General features: G+C 38.7%; 3 protein-coding genes across 6 annotated transcripts in view; 1 reads left to right on the top strand and 2 right to left on the bottom strand.

Annotated features, from left to right (window-relative positions):
* Nucleotides 1–8,391, top strand: part of camsap3 (calmodulin regulated spectrin associated protein family member 3) — a 25,484-nt gene extending 17,093 nt beyond the window's left edge. For 2 of the 4 annotated variants that reach the window (XM_015372058.1, XM_015372057.1), the window contains 12 exons: nucleotides 28–167; nucleotides 254–338; nucleotides 447–486; nucleotides 570–625; nucleotides 819–891; nucleotides 967–2,995; nucleotides 3,075–3,199; nucleotides 5,831–6,111; nucleotides 6,215–6,308; nucleotides 6,582–6,700; nucleotides 6,776–6,894; nucleotides 6,982–8,391. In XM_015372058.1, coding sequence (XP_015227544.1) covers nucleotides 28–167; nucleotides 254–338; nucleotides 447–486; nucleotides 570–625; nucleotides 819–891; nucleotides 967–2,995; nucleotides 3,075–3,199; nucleotides 5,831–6,111; nucleotides 6,215–6,308; nucleotides 6,582–6,700; nucleotides 6,776–6,894; nucleotides 6,982–7,281 — 3,461 coding nt within the window. In that variant the 3' untranslated portion in view covers nucleotides 7,282–8,391. The remainder of the gene's footprint in view (nucleotides 1–27; nucleotides 168–253; nucleotides 339–446; nucleotides 487–569; nucleotides 626–818; nucleotides 892–966; nucleotides 2,996–3,074; nucleotides 3,200–5,830; nucleotides 6,112–6,214; nucleotides 6,309–6,581; nucleotides 6,701–6,775; nucleotides 6,895–6,981) is intronic. The other 2 variants (XM_015372061.1, XM_015372059.1) reach the window with 2 other exon arrangements.
* A 1,228-nt stretch (nucleotides 8,392–9,619) lies between these two features.
* On the bottom strand, nucleotides 9,620–13,208 carry LOC107083069 (nuclear receptor subfamily 5 group A member 2-like). Its single transcript, XM_015372012.1, has 7 exons — nucleotides 13,109–13,208; nucleotides 12,541–12,656; nucleotides 12,289–12,430; nucleotides 10,496–11,226; nucleotides 10,234–10,353; nucleotides 9,978–10,125; nucleotides 9,620–9,867 (listed from the first exon to the last, which is right to left on the bottom strand). The coding sequence occupies exons 1-7, from the start codon at nucleotides 13,206–13,208 to the stop codon at nucleotides 9,620–9,622; spliced, it is 1,605 nt and encodes a 534-aa protein (XP_015227498.1).
* A 2,678-nt stretch (nucleotides 13,209–15,886) lies between these two features.
* LOC107083067 (heme-binding protein 2-like) lies at nucleotides 15,887–17,911 on the bottom strand. The gene is made up of 7 exons (XM_015372010.1): nucleotides 17,829–17,911; nucleotides 17,676–17,735; nucleotides 17,496–17,577; nucleotides 17,003–17,123; nucleotides 16,503–16,639; nucleotides 16,243–16,406; nucleotides 15,887–16,152 (listed from the first exon to the last, which is right to left on the bottom strand). Coding segments are annotated over exons 1-7 (669 nt in total). The 5' UTR covers nucleotides 17,831–17,911; the 3' UTR covers nucleotides 15,887–16,049.
* Nucleotides 17,912–20,189: the final 2,278 nt, after the last annotated feature.

The following is a 20,189-nucleotide window of genomic DNA, read 5'->3' as shown; positions in this document are numbered from 1 at the left end:
TTAATGCTTTGTCTGTCTGTCTGTTAGATGTTTGTATGAAGGACTCCATGTCAGCAGCAGACAGCCTGTACAACCTGCAGTTCATCCATGAATTTTGTGACAGCTGTTTGAAGGGCTGCTGTCACTTGACACTCGAAGACATGCTCTACACCCCACAGGAGCTACAGGTACCATCTTTCATGGTTTGACCTGTGCACCAAAATATAAATCGTTTTACTCTGATGCCTGACTTAATGTGTGTTTTTTTCTCAAGCTCAATTTTCTGAGTTTCCTGTCTGAGCTTCTTCACTGGTTTGAAGTTGAAAAGCCAGAATTTGTTCAGCCGATCCACGCTTCAGGTAAGTGGCACCAGTTTCTTTTCCTTTGGGAATGGTCTCTAGCATTACCCTGCAGTATAAATTTAAATGAATGTTACATAGATCTGAAATAATTCTCTATTTCTCCAGATGGATCCACATCCAGGACATGTAGCGTCGATGGTAACAGGTATACATTTCTTTTATACAATGTCTATTTTTAAGCATTTTTTTTAATCTTTAAGCTAAAGCTGTATATTTTTCACCTGACAGTTCGTCTCCCTCCATCTTCAAGAAGCCTTTTCTCCCCATTTCGTCTTCTGCATCAGGTACAAAGGTGGCACCGATTGCCATTAATTTAGCCAGTTTATTCCCTATCCCCCCCAGTCATTGTGTTGTTTGTTTTTGTATTTTTATGTGTTATTTCCTTTTTTTATATATGTTATTCCATCAGTATTTCTGTGTGCATCCCTGTGGTGTATGCATGCCTTTACATGGTTGTCTGTGTCCCACTGTACTCAGGACCTTTGACTCAGTCTACCTCCATGTCTCATATAGAAGGAGTTGGAAAGACTTGGAGCAAGAAACCTCTCAGGTAGTGCCAAAACATTAAATAAGCCAATAAGTCAACCAGTTTAATTTGACCTAAACTTTCTATTCTTTCTCTCAGCCGTCCCCTGTCAGCAGTATCCTTCAGCATTCCTTTTGGCCTTGACAGTGATGTAGATATAGTGATGGGCAACCCTGTAATAACCCGCTCCATGAGCTCAGATCAGCTAAACCCACCAGGTCACAGCATGAAAGAACCCTACACTCCTCCCGAAGACATCAGCCATTTGGTTGGTAAATCCCCTGGACCAAACGGTCCACAGAGGGCATCATGGGCCACACAGACTCCAGTTGTCCCAAGGGTTGCTGAGGAGAATGGACTGGAGACAAATGAAACTGGTGAGCTTCCTACAATTGAAGAGGCTCTTCAAATAATTCACAATGAAGGAAAGATGGAACCTCGGTTACACCCTGATGGTGCTCCAGATGGCTTCTTCCTCCACTCTCCTGATGATCCTGCTAGTTCTAGATATGATGGCAACCTGGCACCCATAAGTTGCTCTGCCCCATCACGATCTGGAATGATGTACCAGTCTAAAGAGCCAGCTCGCACCAGAAACACCTCAGGATGTTCACAGGATGATGATTCAGTAATGAGAGATGGGAGTTTGGATTCAGATACCTTTGAAGACCTGCCAAAGGCCCAGTCGACTCCGAACACACCAGCTGCCAATGCAAAAACTACTGCTGGCTATAATAAGGAGGCACCTGACAGCGGAGTGAAGATGACTAGCTTTGCTGAGTGCAAAAAGAGACAGAACCTGGATTCTCCTAAAGCTAACGACCCATCATCTCCTCAGATGACCACATGGGCGCAGAAGTCTGAAGAGAGCCCGAGCAAAAGTCCGCAACTAAATAATGAAATGTCTGAACTGGGAGCTCGACTTGAAGAAAAACGAAAAGCCATTGAAGCCCAGAAGAAACGCATTGAGGCCATTTTTGCAAAGCATCGCCAAAAACTGGGGAAGAGTGCCTTTCAACAGCTTAAAAAGGAGCAGAATGAGGCTGATTTTGAGGGGAAAGGAGGAAGTGGTCAAGTGAATGCCCCTTCCAAACATTTGACATTGGAGGAAACTCTTGCTCGAATGGAGGAGGAGGAAGAAAAGGTACAAGATCAACAGCGCCTCTCTGTGGAGGGTGACATAAGTGTTGGAGGAGGACCCCTGCTCATCAAAGACTCCACACAGCTTAAAGAAAAGGCAGCTATGGCAGGAGAGAAGAGCTCAGGGACACCTGGAGAAAAGACAGTAGCTCCTTTAGGGGATTATAACAATGCTGTTTCCAAGTTGACTGCAGCACTGTCCTCCCTGCAAACTGACATGCAGAGGCTGAGTGAGCAGCAGGATCAACTCATCAAGAAAAAACCTGCAGCATCTGCAAACAAATCCTGGGTTATTCCAGCCAACCCTAAACCTTCCAGCTCAGGTCCTCGTCTCTCGCGCGAATCCACCAGAAGTTTAAACTTGACATCCTCCTCTCCCTCACCATCGCGCAGAATGACTAATAATACCGCTCCTCCAAAATCTCCTAATGTTCACCGGAGAGCTCACTCTGTACCCCCAAAAAGTCCAAAACACAGTCGCCAAATGGACACTAAGTGTCCCACATCATCAAGGGTTCTGACACCACCTCAGAATGTGGACAACATTCCCCATCGGCGTCGAGTAAATCCTTGGCAGTCCCAAGTTCAGACTTCATCCTCCATCTCTTTAGGTAACTCTGAGAGCATGGATGAACTGCGCTCAATCGGGCCAACTCCTGTCCCCTCTCCTTCACCGACTCCTATACCATCAGAGGCAGGCTCCAATGATGGACAGAGTATTTTTAGCATGGACATGGAGGCAGGGCACTCCCCTAGTCCTCTGTTAAGGAAGGAAGGTCTTGCTAGTGCAGGCTGCAGCTCTGGTGCCCCTTCAGAGTGCTCCTTTGACAGTGAAGCCCCTGCTGGAATGTCAAATGGCAAACGCAGCAGTCTAATAGAGATCCCATTGGGAGCAGAAAGAGAGGAGGATGACCAGATGCCTGTATTCGATTCAGAGAGTGACCGAACGGAGACAGAAACAACGGGGGGAGTTGGCTTCTTTTTCAGGGTCGGTACTACCTCATATCATTGCTTTCAGTGAAACGCACTCGGGTTCACTCATATCCATTGGTTGTTGCCATCTGTAGGATGAAAAGGATCGACCAGAGGATGAAATGGCACAGCGAAGAGCTGCTTTGCTTGAGAAGCAACAGAAGAGGACGGAAGAGATGAAGAGACGCAAACTTGAGCAAGAGAAGGAAAAAGAATCAAAGTATGATGTTATTTCTTTTCCTCTTGTATACCTGGATGATGAACTAGATTTGGAGAGGATTTGCAGTGCATAAATGACAAGGCAAGCTTATTAATATAGTGTATTTAGTAGTAGGATAGTTTAAAGTGCTCTACATTTTAAAAAAATGTAGGAAAACACACAGAGCAAAATTTAATTGCAATGGATAATTAAAATAAGATGATTTAAAAAAATTAATAATGAAATTATTGATATGAAGAAGAAAGCAGGATTACAAATTTAAACAAATGTAATCTGGATTTAAAGCAATTTATGGTTTTCAGCTCTTTTATAATTCTTTTTTTTCTTTCTTTACCCAGATTAGTGGAGCATAGGAACTAAAAGCTGCTTCTCCTTGTTTGGGTCTGATTCTGTTATGCAGGGCTGGACGATATGACTTCAAATCAATATCACAATGAATTGGGCAGCTTTACCTCACTAACGATAAATGTACGATAAATGCTCCAGCTCCTCTAACAGAAACAAAGGCATGTGCAGGAAATGCAATGGATCTGTTTAAAATTTATTGAATAAATCACATTCAGGTTTAAAAATTCAACAATGTCTCACTGAACAGGAGAATAATGTTACCTTGTAAATATTTTTACACAAAGGTAATGGAGCCTTTTGCACGTCTTTGAACTCGGAGTGACCGTGCTGTAGGTGGTGGATGTGTTGCTCGGTAGTACCAACAGTTTTCAGGCACACTTTGCATTTCGGGTTCTTTTCCTCAATGTCTATGGCATAATTTTGGTGCCACCAAACTGAGCGTGCAGTAAGAACAAGGTGCATCGTTAAAACCCACACACCCTCGCTCAAAAACGCAGACTGATAACGAGCTTTTGGCGTCTCTGCATGCTCCGTTTCATCTCTACTCTCACTCCGCTCCACAGGATTAACTGATGTACTTTGTTTACATCTGTGTTAGACGCTTCTTCACTGAGCTCATATGCCATTCTTTGTTTACGCTTCTGACTGGATTGGTGGATTCATGTGTTTCCATACATGCCACAGTGTCTTAAAAGGGAAGGAAATACCAGTCACACAGGCAAAACTGCAAAATTACGCTTTTTTATTTGTAGTGAATGTTGGTAACGGTATATATTCAGTTTATTGCCCAGGCCTAATGCAGAGTACACGTCACCTAGATGACCTTGGAGGTCTGTGCAGTAAATGCACTGACAATAAGTCTGTAATGTATTTTGGAGCTAAGCCTTTTAGTGAGTTATCCACTAACACAAGTATTTTAAAGGCTTTTCTCTCAAATACAGGGAGCCAATGGAAGGACTTTAGAATGGTTGTGATGTTCTCCACTTTATTTTGGTGAGGACGCAGGTAACAGAGACATTAGTTTTATCATGGAGATGTTATTTAGGTGATAGGCCAACTTTTTTACTGTCTTTGTAAGGGCTGGGTAAAAAATCAATTGAATCAATTTTGAAGCGATTCCTTTACATATTTGTAAAATCGATGTCTAAGGAATGAGATCAATTAGTTTTATAGTGACGTGCGTGACGTTCACAATTCAAATGAGCAGGAAACCAACACTAAAGATTACTTCAAGCCAGACAGCTGCAAATATAGCCAATAGGTTGATTGAAAACATTAACAAATGGGGGCTGACCAGCAAACACCCTTTATTTGATGCAGACAATGCTGCAAATATGGTTTGTGCAGGGAAGATAATGCAGCTCATGCATATCTGCTGTGTCCCCACTGTGTCATGTCTGCTTGCTCGAGTGAGGCTTCACTTTTTCACTTTTCACAAACAAGTTTGCCCTTTTGACAGTTTTGTTCACATCTCAAGTATAAACTTTGTGAATAATATGACAGGAAAAAATAAATGAGTAGTGTGCATGGAACCCTGACTGGAAGATTTAGAAGAGACTGGTCTTTTTTAGGAAAGTGTTGAACTGTAAAGCCGCTTTCCCACTGAAAACCCGGGTTTTTCAAAACCGGGCTAATCCTCTAACAATCGGCTTTTAGCTCGTCTATTCTTTGCGCTCAATGGTGTCACATAATTTAGCGGGTAAACCTGGGTCTGATGTTTACTTCATGCCGATCAGAGCAGAGGTGACTTTAACGCAGGTTGTTTGACGAGTTGTTTGATCTGGGTAGACATATGTCAGTTTTTCCCACTGCCACTAAAAGCAGATTGGTCCTGGGTTTAAACTGGTTTTTCAGACCAATGGGAAAGGAGCTATAAGAAGCAGCGTTTTCAAACCCTACTGTTGAAGAGGAAATCTGAGATAGGCCTGTAGTTCTTTGGTAGCAGCTTGTCCAATTAGCTCTTGAATCAGATGTTATGACAGACAGAAAAAAATAATACAGCAGCTAAGCCCTTCTTCCAGCTGTCTCAATGTTTTACCCAAAGCTTTTTTGAAGCAAGCTCTGTTTGTAGTTAATTTGGTGAAATCTGCAAATTGTGACAAAAATAGTTCTATTTGGTGACAACTTAAGTACAAGACTTGTTATTGGTGTCCAGATTGTCATCATTGTAATCATATATTTTGTAGATATCTTTTTTAATTCATTTATCCATGTATATTTCTTTCTCGTTTTGCTGATATAGTACATTTTGATGTTGTTTTTCATATCTCTCTCTGCTTTTAGCAAGCCTCAGTGGATGATCATTGAGGGCTGGGGCAATAAGAATGAAGAAACACCCCAGAGCCCGGCCACCCCTCCAGCATCAAGCACCCCAGCAGAAGGGACTCCCAAGCGCAGAGGCGAGTTTACTAGGCAGGAGTATGAGAGGCGACAGCAACTTAAGATTATGGAAGATCTGGACAAAGTGCTGAAGCAGAAACCTACCACTGTACGCGGCGTAAAGAAGCAAAGACCCAAGACCGTTTTCAGAGATGACTCAGTTTTGTCCAGCAGTCCTGTCAAAGGTACATACATCTTACATTCTCACCACAGCTTTTCAGATAAAGTAACATTATCTCTCCCTTTGCATGTTTTTATCATAACATGCTGCTGTTGTTCTCTCTGTAGGAAATAGGCTGAACAAAGTGTACTCCCACTCAACGATGAACCTGTCATCTATGGCTAATGACTCTGGAGGTCTGACTGTCAGGAAATCTCCAAGGTAACCTGAACAGAGATGATGGTTTAGAATTATTTATGTAGGGCTTTAAAAGTTGGAGCGTTGGATATTTGCCATTGACAGTTCAAAGAACATTGCATTAACTGTCAGTGAAAGAGGACCTGGATAATGGATTTTTACAACGCACAAATGGTTTCATTATTTGTTTGTGTTTATCCGTCTCTAGCTACAGTTGCTGTGGTAGTCGTTATCATTATCAGGTGCAAAGGTGATTGTGACAATTAATGTCTGTAACAAACTAAACCTTGTTTCCAGCCGATCACATTCTCCCTCCCGCTCACGGCTAATGTCACCAGGGCGAAGGAGTGCCCAGAATGGGGACTGGGAAAATGGTTCCACCATTTCCTCCCCAGCGTCCATCCCAGAATACACAGGTCAGTAATAAGTCAGAGTTGTAATATGAAAACACTGTTTTAGGCAGCTGACCATATGTGAAATTTGTCTTTCAGGACCAAAGCTTTACAAGGAACCTAGCTTTAAGTCAAACAAATTTATCATCCATAATGCTATCACGCGCTGCTGCCTGGCTGGAAAGGTCAATGAACCACAAAAAAACAAGATTGTAGAGGTAAACATCACTTTTATGAAGCAGTCCTATTAAGAGTGCCATACTAACAAGGCTCTTACTTAGATTTTTTTTTCTGTTTCTTTTCAGGAAATGGAAAAAAGCACAGCTAACCACTTCCTAATCCTCTTCCGAGATGCCAGTTGCCAGTTCAGAGCAGTATACACTATGAACCCTGAAACCGAGGAGATGGTACGGCTCACTGGGATTGGCCCTCGGATCATTACACCTGAGATGGTCGAGTCCATTTATAAGTACAGCTCTGACCGTAAACAGTTCACCGCCATCCCGTCCAAAACCATGTCCATGAGTGTGGACGCTTTCACCATCCCTAACCAGTTCTGGCAGAAGCGGCCGGGAACTCCTAAGAAGCTTAGCACCCCAAAATAGACATCTGCCTAAGGTTGGGAAGGATGTTGTAATTCAGGAAATAAATCCAAATTGCAATTGTGGAGTGTTGGATTGTTTTATTGTAGGGAGAAAAATGGCTTGAGCGCTCAGGTATTTGGCCTATATAAAGTTGGACCCAGAGATCTGTCCAGGCTGCAATATTTGCCTAGACAATATGTCCTCTCCTTGAATCAGCCAATCTAACAATAATGTTCAGTCAGATTGTAAAGTGTAATGGGACAAATTTTCAATTGGATAGGCAACTGTTTCCTATCTCCTCATCATGCCTTGCCTTACCCATCATGTCTGAGTCATGTTCTTTGTTATTTTTTTGTTGTTGTTTTTACTCATAAAGGGACAGGGAAAATGACACTGCCTTTGCCTACGCAACAGTATTTTGGGCACATGTGGCTCCCACCCTTCTAGGCTCTGCTTGATTTTTTTCCTTTTGCTGCCTTTTCTTCTTCCAGGGCTCACTTCGGGTTTACTGAGACAGGGTTTCACTTCGGTCTACTGAGACACATGGCTCACTTCTGAGTGGAAACCAGGGCTGAAGTGTGTAGGCAGTTAACGCTGCTCCCATATGAATGTAGGACACACATTAACCTTTCCTAGCCAGGACCAGAAAATGCCACAGATGTTCAAGGTTTACTGCAGCTTGCTTTTCACATTTGAAACTGCTTGTGCCCCATACTTTCTGCACTCCACTCCAGCTCTTTTCAGGTGTTGACATCTGGATGTTTTTTTTTTTTTTTTTATACTTTTTGACATGTTTTTGCTAGCGACAGATTGGGGCTTTGGGAGCTGAAAGAAGGAAAAAAAAATCTCCCAGGATTGTTTCCTCTTTTGTTGCTTTATCATGGAAATAGTACTTTGTTTTGGGGGGAGGGGAACATGAAGGAGGGCTTCATCTTGTTTATCAATAGCTGGATAAAGCTCTTTAAGAGAATGATAATCAATGTTGATTTAATATATGCTGAATAATTCCTTTTTTGATGCTGATGATTTGTAAAAAAAAAAAAAAAAATGTTGACCTTTGTAAGCTAAGAATAAGCTAGCCTGCTGCTTAAGCATTAGTGACATGGTATGTTTGAGATGACAGTGAGTGAATGAGAAGGACGTTTGCATTGTTCAACAGCTGAAATTGCAGATACTGTTTTAGGATGGTTAAATACTTCAGGTCACTGAGCTTGTTTCCTAATGCATTGTTCCCTGTTTGTATGTCCACACATATAAACAGTAGGTTTATTAATGAAGGATCATTCTGGACTGTAACAGCCCTCTTCTACCCCACAGTCTCTTGAGACTCCTTCACGTACAACTGGGGAATGTAAAATGCCAAGTTTTTTTCTCAATGTTAAGAAGAAAATGACACCAGAATTGTTTGATTAATTTATTGTTGACACCGAATCCTGAAAATTTGCTTTTTTTTTTTTGCAGTCTTGCAGCACTACTACAGTTGCCACAGTGCGGCTATATTCTTTTAAAATCACAGTTTGCCTCCATGTAATGTAGTGTTTGATTGGGATTCCTGTGGATGAACTGCTAAAACTATGAATGAGAAATAAACTGTTGATTGAATAAGTGTTTGTGGGGGGTTGCATGTAAATGAAATGGTTGACTGTGTTTATGTAATTGTAATGCTTCATATGTGGTAGTGAATACCATGTATTGATTCTGTGCAATTCCCCCTTAAACTCCCCACCTCACCTAGAGGTATATTTATTTCCATTTGATTTAGTTGACAAGTTTTATTTTTTAGTTTAAGGTTTGACTTTGTTCTTTTCTCTCCATTTCTTTTCTAATCTTTTCTTTCTTGAGTTAAGGTTATGTGTCAAATTGCCATTTCAGAGAAGACGTTATGTTTGTTTGGTTTCTCCTGTTTTCTTTTCTGTGCCCAGCACATTTTGTATGTTTATTTCATTAAGTGATTCCTTGGCAACTGGACCAGAAAAATAAAATCCTTTTTTAAATCACTCCCATTTTTTATATTTATATATATATATATATATATATATTTTCCCCACATTTTTTTTTATAATCTTCGTGTACATCTTTAACCTTTTGTGAGATTGAAATATTTTTATGCATTTAATAGAAAACAAACTTAAAAAGTATACACAAGATTATTTTTGCTTTATTAACGGTGTATTTTATTGCTTTTGTTAAACAATTTTGTTTTTCCATTTTACATCAAATAACAGCATTCTTGACTAATTTATAAAATTCTGCTAAAAAATTACAAGGTTTGGCTGTGGTAACACTGATAGAAACTTTTTCATAGCATGGTCCAACATGGTTGAAGGTGTTGGTAATGTACCAAAACTGCTGCACAGTCCTAGCTATGCTTCCCATGCAGCATCTCTGCAAGGAGAGAGTTGCAGGGTAAATCTCCAAGAAGGTGGCGCTGGTACAAATAGTCCTCAACTTGCAAGCTAATGCTGCGTACTTCAGGGAGCCGGAGAAGCAACTGCCCAAACTTGTCTGAGTGTCCCGGGTGACTTTGTTGGGTATGTTCCATGAGAGCCCTGTTCACCCTCTCCTGAGTCTGCTCTACTTGCCTGCGGTTTTGCACTGACTTCACATCTGATACATTAAAAACACAGAGAGTGGGTTGAATGCCAACAGCTGCTGCATTTATGATAGACATTTGAAAAAATTAACCGTAGTCACTGATGTTTGAATAAAACACAAACCTGGGTTGAATAGGACGAGGTATTTAAGACAGACAAACTCTTGTCTGTCAAACTGGAGTGCCTTAAGTTTGGACACGAGGTCTTGGGTCCTTGTTACTAAGCTACTTAATGTCATTCCGGCCTGAGAAATAATGGTTGACACTTCAATCTGCATGAGAATAAATTATAGTTAGTGGTGATAGTCTGGTTGAAGTTTGGGATGAAATTCTGCACCATTACTTCAAAATAGTTCATGGGAATTTCAGAATGTCTTTACCTGTTGACCTGTGACCAGATAAATACATCCTTCTTTGCCGTAGGTGACTTGTCTGCAGAGATGATCTAGGACCAGCAGCTCACTCCAACAGCTTTGCAGCAGCACCATCTGGTCGTCCACCTATCGGAGGCATCATTTAGTATTTTAAAATAAAGAGCCACATCCCCTAAATTCTGGTGCACAGGAAAAATTCTGAAACCAAAAAAACTGTCAGCTCTTAACCTGCTGCTTTGACTTTTCTGATATAGCAAAGTTTTCTCACCTTGAGCTCTTTGAATAGATTGCTGTTTCTGGCCCACTCCACAAGTCCAAACAGAGTCTGGTCAGCCATTTTGCACATGATACTGAACGTATTTAGACAGTCATGCTTCCCTCGATTGGCCTGTTCTTTCTGTAGACTTGTGAGGACCTTGGTCCGTAGCTGACCTTCATCTTGTTCACCTTCAAGAAGCTGGTGAAGGAAGTTAGGAGAAGGAATGGTCGACGGAGTTGTTCTTAAAGCCTGATTCCTATTCTGGGAAATGGTTGGGGCTGAGCTTGGTATTGAGCAGGGAGGCGATGTTGGTCCGAATGAATCCTCTGGGGATGAATGGACTGGATAGTGTGTAGGAACTGGGCTGTAGCTAAAGCTGGGCTCCCCTTTATCCTGCAAGTACTCAGGGAGTGTGCAATAGAGTCCATGAAAAGGCATGGATGGAGATGTTTGCGCTCCATGATTGTTCATTGTACAGTCCAGAGGCATGGGGTGACAACTTTGTTCCATTTCGGATGGATACATGAAGTGGGGGAGATGAAAAGCAGCAGAGGGCGAGTTGTTTATTGGGCCACTTATTTGGTGAATGTCACTCGGAGACTGGGGAACAGATGTTTGCCTAGTTTCCATCTTAATCCTGTAGGGATCAGTGTTTGCCTTTTGCTGTTTCATCTGCCTGTCTCGTCTGTACAGGGGTCCAAATTTATTCCTTCCACCTCTCATACGATCTGCTCTTACAGCTGGAGGCACACAAAAAAAGGTCATATTCAAACATGTTTGACCAAAAGACTTAAAGCATATTTGGCAAAAGACTGAAATGATTAGTTTTGCCTAAAAGTGGAAATGCAATTAAAGAAAAGGGTTCATAATAGACCCCAAAAATACATTTCCTGTATGTACATTTATCCATACCTAAAATGACTGATTGTTTTTAAGCAAAAGATGAACAACTACATTACCGTAGACCGTATAAAAAAAAAAATGTTTTTCCTTCTTTTTTAGACACAGCATGATTCAGATTATTAAAACTTTACATCAGATACAGCATTAGTTAAATGCAAAAAAACTGCTTTTGAGTCACAATCTGGTTTTAAGGTAACAAGAACAACCCGTTTCCATGTTAACGTTATTGTCCTCAAAATACAGTATTTGGACAACAATAATTGTTGTCAAACATTTGCTTGAGCTAAAGAGTTTAACATCACAGAGGAGATATTTTGGGTTTCTCTTGGTTCTTGACATTCTTTCTTTGTTGCTATTTGAATAACATTTATGTCCAGGCTTTGATTTAGCCTTTTCAAAACACGATTAACATCTTATTCTTATTTAGAGTTGGACAAGTTAGTGTTGGTAATTGTTTTTTTTTTTTTTTTCTAATTATCCTTTTAAGTCCACAATGAACACTAAAAGCTTGAAATCCACTTTCAGGATTTTTTGGGAGAAGAACTTGTGCTTCTACTACATTAGACCTTTAAACAACAACCATGTTTTTGTCAGAAGCAACATCTAATAATACTATTTTGAAATTAATATTAATAAAAGTACATATTTTGTTTAGTCAAATAAGAGAAGATGTGATCTTTCCAACATAAGTTCCATTTTGCTTCATCGGTTTCTGAAAAGTCATATTTTTCTTTCGGTTGTTTCTTTAGGTTAAATTTATATGCTTTTACATGGACTGATGTTCTGAAGCATTTGAATTTAACAAGAAACCCACAGCAGGTGACATCTGTAACCTTTTCACTGCACTGCATATCACAAAGAGGCAAAATTCACTTAAAAAGCGATGAAAGCTTAAATACCTTCTCTCCTCATGCCCACAGCCAAACACTTCTGGAAGCGGCAGAAAGGGCAGCGTTTCCTTTGAGAAAGGTTCATTGGGCAGCTTTGTTGCTCTGAACACGTATAATGTTTGTTATTCTGCACCGAGCGTTTAAAGAAGCCCTGTATGAGGAAGAAGCATTGCTAAAATGTAACTACTGTGCAAGTGAAAAAAAAAATATCCAGGTCCTCATCATCACAGCAGGACAACATATCAACAGTTTATGTCATACCTTGCAACTCTCACAGGTGAGCAGTCCGTAGTGGTATCCAGATACTTTGTCACCACAAACCGGACAGCTCTCCTCTGGCTCTGGCCTGCTGCCTGCCTCAGTCTTTTCTTCCTCAGCTGCCAAAATCCAACAGAAACAGTAAATGTTTGATCCATTTTTGACACACATTTACCAATTAAGAATTGTGGCAAGATCAATGTCGCCGACATGAAATAAGGTTTATTGCTCAGTTGCCGTGAGAACATGGAACAGTACAGGGCCATCCCTTCGCTGCAGAAAGTACCTTATCAGTCATCTAGATTTGCTTCCCTTTGATAACATACACGACCCTTACATAATTTCCAGACCCTGTTTGCTAAATGAAATGGACTGAACATGAATTTAAATCCCTAAAACAGAATATTTACAAGTTCTTATTTTCTTCTTTGCAACACCAAATAGGGTGTTCTAGAAGAACCAATTGATTTGTCAGCAACAGATGCAGATTTGATGAAAATATCTATATAAAACAAAATATGTTTTCATATTTCTAATAAAGAGCAGCTGGTGAAGTCCATCTTGTACTCACATGTTGCTGAGCCCTCCTGCATGACCAAATCCTCTGGATGGTTACCAGAGTAATGGGCAGGAGACTGAAGCTGTTGTATGAAATAACCAGGTATGTCCATCCTCTGGGGACATGAACTTCACAGTCAGCTCAGTTTAATCTTCATTTTTGCAAAGACCAGGAGACAAGAGAGTGACAGCAGGAGAGCCAGAGAAAAGCCAGGCGGTGGTCAGGCCCAACAGCTCTGATGGACTGACAAGTGTTGGAGGCCTACATTTGGACTTTGTTCCATAGTGAGTGTCATAAAACCTCCCCTGATTGGCACTCCTAACCAGTCAGTATGTCAGCAAGCAAGCTAACCGCCAGCCCCTGTAGGGAAGACAGATAGCCACCTGCTGGAATCTTACTGAAGTGAAATCACTTCTGGATCACCGAGCCATTCATAAACCCAGGAAATAAGATAAGAGTCCATTAAAAAGAACATGAGACCGATGCAAAGCTACAGAAATTGTGATTTTATGTCAGCTATCCTTATTATGGAAATGTGAAGAAGCTCTAAATTTACATTAAAGCACATTTAGGTTTACTGCTTGTGTTGATTTCTAAATGTAACCAACACTAATGATGAGTGTGTTTAAGTGTGAGAGGGAGTGTGATATTCTGCAAAAGAGACTCAAGTGAAAACATTTTGCACCATTATCAGTTATGTGTTATATAGCCTTTAATTTTATCTCATGCACAACAAATTATTCCTGTAGCAATATCTGGTATTAACTGTTTTATTACACTACCAGCTGTAAATGTTTTTTCTTTAATTAAATATTTATTTTCAAGGAGAAAGGCCTGTTAAAAGTGCATCGTGGCAGCTGTTGAAATCTGCTGTAATGTGTAATTTCCCTCTGGGATTATTAAAGTATTTCTGATTCTGATAATGTGTCTCTGGTTCTGACTGATTTCTGATTCTGATAATGTGTCTGAATAGTAAGCATTCACGTAACACTGTAGGATTGCAAGTATTTGCAGCTGTGAATGAAACAACAGGATATCCTTTACCTTAAGTGGTGAAATTGTGGCAATGAAGTTATGCTTCCTTCTAGTACTGAAGTAAATAAAAAAAATGTATGTTTCCTGATTTAAGCAAGAAATATTTTTTATTGGATGAGTTTTATTAAAGCTGCAAATTAAAAAAGGTTATGTAACAAAATTTGAATATGTTATCTTAACCTTCCAGACAGTGCTGGTGGTGATAAGATAGTGCTGAAGCAGGATTAACACAAACTGGTCCAGTGACGTCAAAGCTTAATGTGAATGGCTACCTGCCCAACTTTTTTTTTAAACTTATTTTTTTTTTTTTACTTTTCTCTGAACAGTAACAGTAGGGAGATTCCAGCATGTTTAAATCCATATACAATTGTCCATTATCCATATTATGGAAGTGGTGCATTTTTTCTTTCTGTATTCATTCAATTTTTCCCAATTTTCCACAAACTGCCTGGCTTCCCATCTCAAATTATATATGTGTTTATCCATCACAGATATCTCCTCCACAATGTTTAGCCACTGCTGCACAGTTGGTGGTTCCTTTTAACACCACAAATTTGTAATGGCTTTCTTTATTTGATGAAAGTAATACTTTTACTTGATAATCATCTTCCAGATAGAGTGTCTTACATGATCTAGGTATTCCACATCCTATATATTGTTTTCAAATTCCAACAGATATTATTTCCAATAACCATTTATCTGTTGACAGGATGAGAATTTGTGTATTACATATTCTAAACCACTCTTCCTCACTTATATGGTCCTTTAGTTCCTTTTCCCATTTATCTTTAATATGTTTTTTTTTTTTGCCTGCCATCAGTCCCTGGTACAACGCTAAAGTTATTATACTTTTTTTCCCCCCTCGTAGGATTTTTGAAAAATCTAATTTATTTTACCGGTGTTAATTTTTATCTCTTGTCATATTAATCTCTTATTTGTAGATACTGATACTGATCCTGATAATCTAATCCAAATAATCTAATCCAAATTTTCTTCCATTTTACACATTGCTGCAATACCTTTACCTGCCTACTGCTTGAACCCTTCATCATAAACACCTGGTCTGAACACCGAGTCCCAAGCAAACCAACTCAGGCTTCTTTGTCTAGTTTATCATTTTCAATTACTGTATTCCATATTTCAATTCTAGTTCTACTTATTTAATCTAACTGATTACTTATTTCTTTCAATGGTCGTATCAAATTTCTTATTCTTATATCTTTTCTGCTCATTTCCAGATGTTTCCATCATTTTGAAACATGTTCATCATTTCACCAGCAGATCAGAGGTCTTAACCGCGCAGCATAGAAATATTATTTCAGGCCTGCTAAACCCAAACCCCCTCTGTCCTTTGGGAGCTGAAGTGTTTAATATCTCACCTTAGTTTTCTTTCCTTTCCATATACCGTAAACCTTGATATGCCTCTATCCCATTCTATGAATTGTTTTTGTGACACCATCACTGGCCATGATTGGAACAAGTATAACAACTGTGGTAAAATATTTATTTTAATTGTCTCTACTCTTGTGTTAAGCTGCCGACCAATAGCCATTCATCTTGCCAAATCCTTCTTTTTGTATTTCTTAAACTAAATATTTAGCATGAAATAGCCTGCTTATATAAAAAAATCTGTCCATTTTTCATGGTATTCAGTTCACTAATTTAACCTAGTTAGTGCCATCTCCTGGTTTGAATGTGCAAAGCTCTAGTTTACTTTACCTTACCCGTTACTCGTAAACACATAAACAGAATAGCTGCTGCACAACACTACTTTATTTGCCAACCAAAATAAAGGCACACACAAAATCAAAAAACATGCATTTGTTGTCTTTTTTAACATTTGGGTTACATTAAACATTTGGCAAAGCTCAGCTATAACAGAGGCATTGTCTGCAGTAGCCTATGCAAAGGATGTCTCCTAGGGTTCAGGGTTTTGATCATCTGCCTCACTGTTGTTGCAGACCGGATCCCCCTCAACAACGTACCAGACTTCACTGTGGCACTTTTTATTCCAACTTGGTCTGCAAGAAAACAAGGAAACCCATACAGACATATTCGATTATGAGTTGTTATACACTAACATGGCTTCTATTGTTTTGTTATTTCATTACCTGTTATATCCAGCCCCGTAATGGAACCCCTTTTCATATTTTGCATTCACTGGGCGAAGAGCAGAGGAGAGTTCCTCACAGTGCTTTTTATCAGCAAAGGTATGCATCATGTCTCCATGGCTGCGCACATATACATTCATAGCCGGCATCTCTTGGATATAAACCTGCAAGTCAGAAGTTTTTTTTTTTTTTTTATAATTATTTATTAGTCCTAAAAGTAGATCTGAAATAAAATATTCAAATTTCATAACAAAGTTTACATCTTTGTTGGTAGGTTGTGGGGGGTTATTCTGATATTCGGCTGGCAGCAAGAAACTCATCGTGAAGACACCTTGCTGAAAAATTTTCTTTTCAGGGATTTTCATCAGAACAGGTGCAGTCATGTCAATTTTTTTACCTGCATAGATGACAAACAAACTCTTAAACAGAATTTATGTACTAAAAAAATTATGAAATCACTGATAGCTAAAAGACATTTGGGTTAACAAAAATCCAGATTTAGATTGAGCTATAATCATCCTTCAGTTTTAGAAAACAAACCTTTACCAAATAGTTTTTTTTAGATGGAAATCAACTTTTAAGAGAAAGACACTAAAAATCAAAGTGGGCACTTTACATTACATTTATCTTATCCCACTTATTGTTGTTTATGAGTCATGTGAGGACCTTTATTGTTAGAATGATTTTGTTTTGGTCTAAGTTTAATTTAAAAAAAGTGTCCATGTGAAATTAACAATGAGATTCATATATTCATACGAACCTTCCTCGTTTTCCCCCGTGATGTACCCATACAGTCGCCAGAAGGATTGAAACATCATGAGCTCCATAGACAAGGATTTGTAATCAGTTGAAACCCATTTCACGGATTCATAATGACGCACCTGAAAAATATAAACATTAAATACAATTATTTGGTGTCAAGTCCACAAACACTTCGTTCCCGTTCCAGTAACTAATGAAGGCAGTTACCAGTGTACCCCATGTGTACCAATGTACCAACAGCAATCATAAAAGATAAATTAAGCTTTATAATATGGAAAACAATGGTAAAAATTTTACATAAAAACTAGTTTAAGCAGCAACAAAAAAACAATACAACACAGTTAAATACATTTAACAATGTATTTGTGGTTAAAATCCAAGCAGAATGATAAACCTGCATAGGTATTGGATGGATAATTCTAAATTAATAATTAAAAAATATTATATATATGTATATATATATATATATATATATATATAAAACCTCTAACCTCATATGTGGTGGAGTTGCAAATCGAGTCAAAGAGCAGACACTGTTCTGTCTCACTGCAGAAGTTCAGCTGGGAAGAGTCTCTGTAAAGTCCAAAATTATATTTTTTTACTCCAATACACATATAAGGTAAGTTAAAGAAATAAATCTACTAGTTAGAATTTGGATGAAATATTCATACCCAACTCTAGCCTCAGCTGTGAAGATCAACAGTAGAGTAACAAAACCTGTAAGACAAATCCTGAGACACACAAGGGGAGTTGTTTCTTCACTAAATTCCACTTTTCTACATTTCAGTTCATCATGCACAAAGCTATGGTAAAAGTATACTTACATGACGGGTCAATGTTGAGTTATCACTGTCCCAAACAGGAATCTCCTCAAAGTAACCCAAAGGCAGTATTTATTCCTCTGGTTATGAAAAGAAAACAGGCCACTCCCTAAGCCCTTAGTTCAAACCAGACAACAGAGAGGCAAAACAAATGAGAAACCTCCCCAGAAACAGGAGAATGTTGGAATACTTGTTTTCTCATTAATATGTTAGATAACCTTGTTTTTTATGTTATATATTGATATAAAAAAGGTATAAAAACTTATTTATGTGAGTTAACTTTTAGAGTTAACTATTGTGAATTACAAAAGAACTCTTAATTTTGAAAAAAGTGTTTTGTTCACTTCAGGCAACATGACATAAAGGTCAACAGTAATTTTGACCTTTGCTTCATATGCATTTATGCAGTCATGGGATGATATACCGGTAGGTAGTTAAACCAGTTACAGTTCAGCAGCAAAGTCTTGCCTTTTTGGATTAATGGGAAAAAAAACATTACATTCTCCCGGATGTATTGTGTTTTTTTTCTCAGAAATAGGGATGGCAATTTTAAAAGAGACAATAAAAAAATATTTGAATTTGATCTTTGTTTTCTTTTTTTGTACATGGTCAACTTAATTTATTTGTTACCAAATTGTTTCTTGTTCCTTTTGTCACAACATTAATGTGCAGACACAGCTGGCTGGATTTGACACCTTATTCCAAAAAATAAATTCTGTTGGCGGAACAACACAGAACATTTTGTGTTCTCTGATATTCTCATTTAACACCGTGATTAATTATATTGAAAGTGTTGTAAAAGCTCCTTGAATCTCATTTGCAAAAGGAAAATAAAACGTTCTGGAAGAGAAATAATAGAACAGGCAAGGGAGTTGGTGACATTGATAGGACCTTTCATCAAAACCCTCTCAACACCTCTGTTATTCTTTGCAGGACACCTGATCTTAACTATCGGACAGAATGTTCTTTTACGCCCATGTGTATAGTGGACAAAAACTATAATGCAACAAACAGAATAATAGAAAGTACAGAATGACAAAAAAGGTTTATAATTATCATGAATAAAGAATCTACAAAGAAAGCTGCAATATTCATTGACCAGCAGCTGCTGCTGTTACTTTGAAGCAAAGCTGGGTGTTAACTAGATACATTTACTCTTACATTTGCTGGAGTAACATTTTCGAAAAAAGTAGTTGTACGTTATCTTTTTTCTTGTGAGCATCACTGCTGAATACTTTCTAATTTTACATGAGTAGAAATAAAGGAGTGCTACTTTTACTACTCTTACCTAAAATCTTTGACGCACAAACCAGTGCGTTGCATTCAGTGGGACTCTAGTAAAACAGCTAAATATTATACTGACAGATGTATTTGTCTTTAAAACTGTTTAATTTGCATTAAGGTTTAAATATGTATTGGTTGTATAATACTCCCCAAAGGCGCGTTTGATTTTTCTTCAGTCTCTGGGAAAAAGGGTAGAAGTGGAAACACTCCCAGTGTTTCAAAACAAGAAACAGGTGAAGTCTTCATAGTGCAAAAACAAAGAAGAATAAATCATGTCACATAACATGTTTCATCAAGGTCCAGTGGTTGTGCAAGTTACTACATTGTTCTGGCCTTCAGGGAGCAGTAGATCTGAGTCATTACTCAATTCACTTGTTTTTAATTTGTATGAAATGCAAAACAATCATTTAGCCTTAAAAATTTGCTGTGATTAAAATTATCATGAAAAGTATGTATTTTTGTATCATTTGAGAAATATGCATAGATATTTGATATTGAAACTAGAAGGTCTGTGGAGCTCTTTCATTAATAAAAACAGGTTATAAAAGGATCAGTTCAACCAATTGAATGGAAGTACTAGTTATTCATGGTCACCTATTGGTGTGACAAAAAAAATACAAGCAAGTGTACCAACTCACGATGAAAGGAAACTGGTTACAATATTCAGAATCATTTCAGGAACTACCAAGACTGAAGCCTGCCATGATCATGAAAATGACAAAACATCAGAGGTACTATCAGTAAAAACATTCTTAACATTTTCAAAACCCAAGAAGCCTCACCTAAAAACCAAAACCATGTAAAAAAAAAAAAAAGAAAAAAGAAAGCTTTTTGGCCATCCATTCATTTTCTGTCATGCTTATCCTTGGTGGGGGACAACGAGGGGTTCTGGTGCCTATCTCTAGCTGTCAATGGGTGAGTGTCGGGGTACACCCTGGACAGGTCGCCGGTCTATCGCAGGGCAACACAAAGACAAACACACACTCACACCTAAGAAGAATTTAGAGAAGCCAATCAATCTAACTGTCATGTTTTTGGACTGTGCAAAGAAGCCAGAGTAGCCAGAGAGAACCCACTCAT

The sequence above is a fragment of the Cyprinodon variegatus genome, unplaced genomic scaffold (genome assembly GCF_000732505.1).
Source record: "Cyprinodon variegatus isolate N-32 unplaced genomic scaffold, C_variegatus-1.0 Scaffold68, whole genome shotgun sequence".
Classification (NCBI taxonomy): domain Eukaryota; kingdom Metazoa; phylum Chordata; class Actinopteri; order Cyprinodontiformes; family Cyprinodontidae; genus Cyprinodon; species Cyprinodon variegatus.
Note: the sequence above shows the minus strand (reverse complement) of the source record. Positions and strands in the feature narration are given on the sequence as shown.

Excerpts from the sequence above, each read along its gene's own strand:
- LOC107083069 (XM_015372012.1), bottom strand. The coding sequence starts at position 13,208 with ATGGACATACCTGGTTATTTCATACAACAGCTTCAGTCTCCTGCCCAT. Across the intron at positions 10,354-10,495 it reads ATCTATTCAAAGAGCTCAAG|GTGGACGACCAGATGGTGCT; the intron begins GTGAGAAAACTT and ends TGCCTCCGATAG. Across the intron at positions 9,868-9,977 it reads CCTCGTCCTATTCAACCCAG|ATGTGAAGTCAGTGCAAAAC; the intron begins GTTTGTGTTTTA and ends TTAATGTATCAG.
- LOC107083067 (XM_015372010.1), bottom strand. Across the intron at positions 17,124-17,495 it reads GCAACTCCACCACATATGAG|GTGCGTCATTATGAATCCGT; the intron begins GTTAGAGGTTTT and ends TATATTTTTCAG. Across the intron at positions 16,153-16,242 it reads TACGGGGCTGGATATAACAG|ACCAAGTTGGAATAAAAAGT; the intron begins GTAATGAAATAA and ends GTTTTCTTGCAG.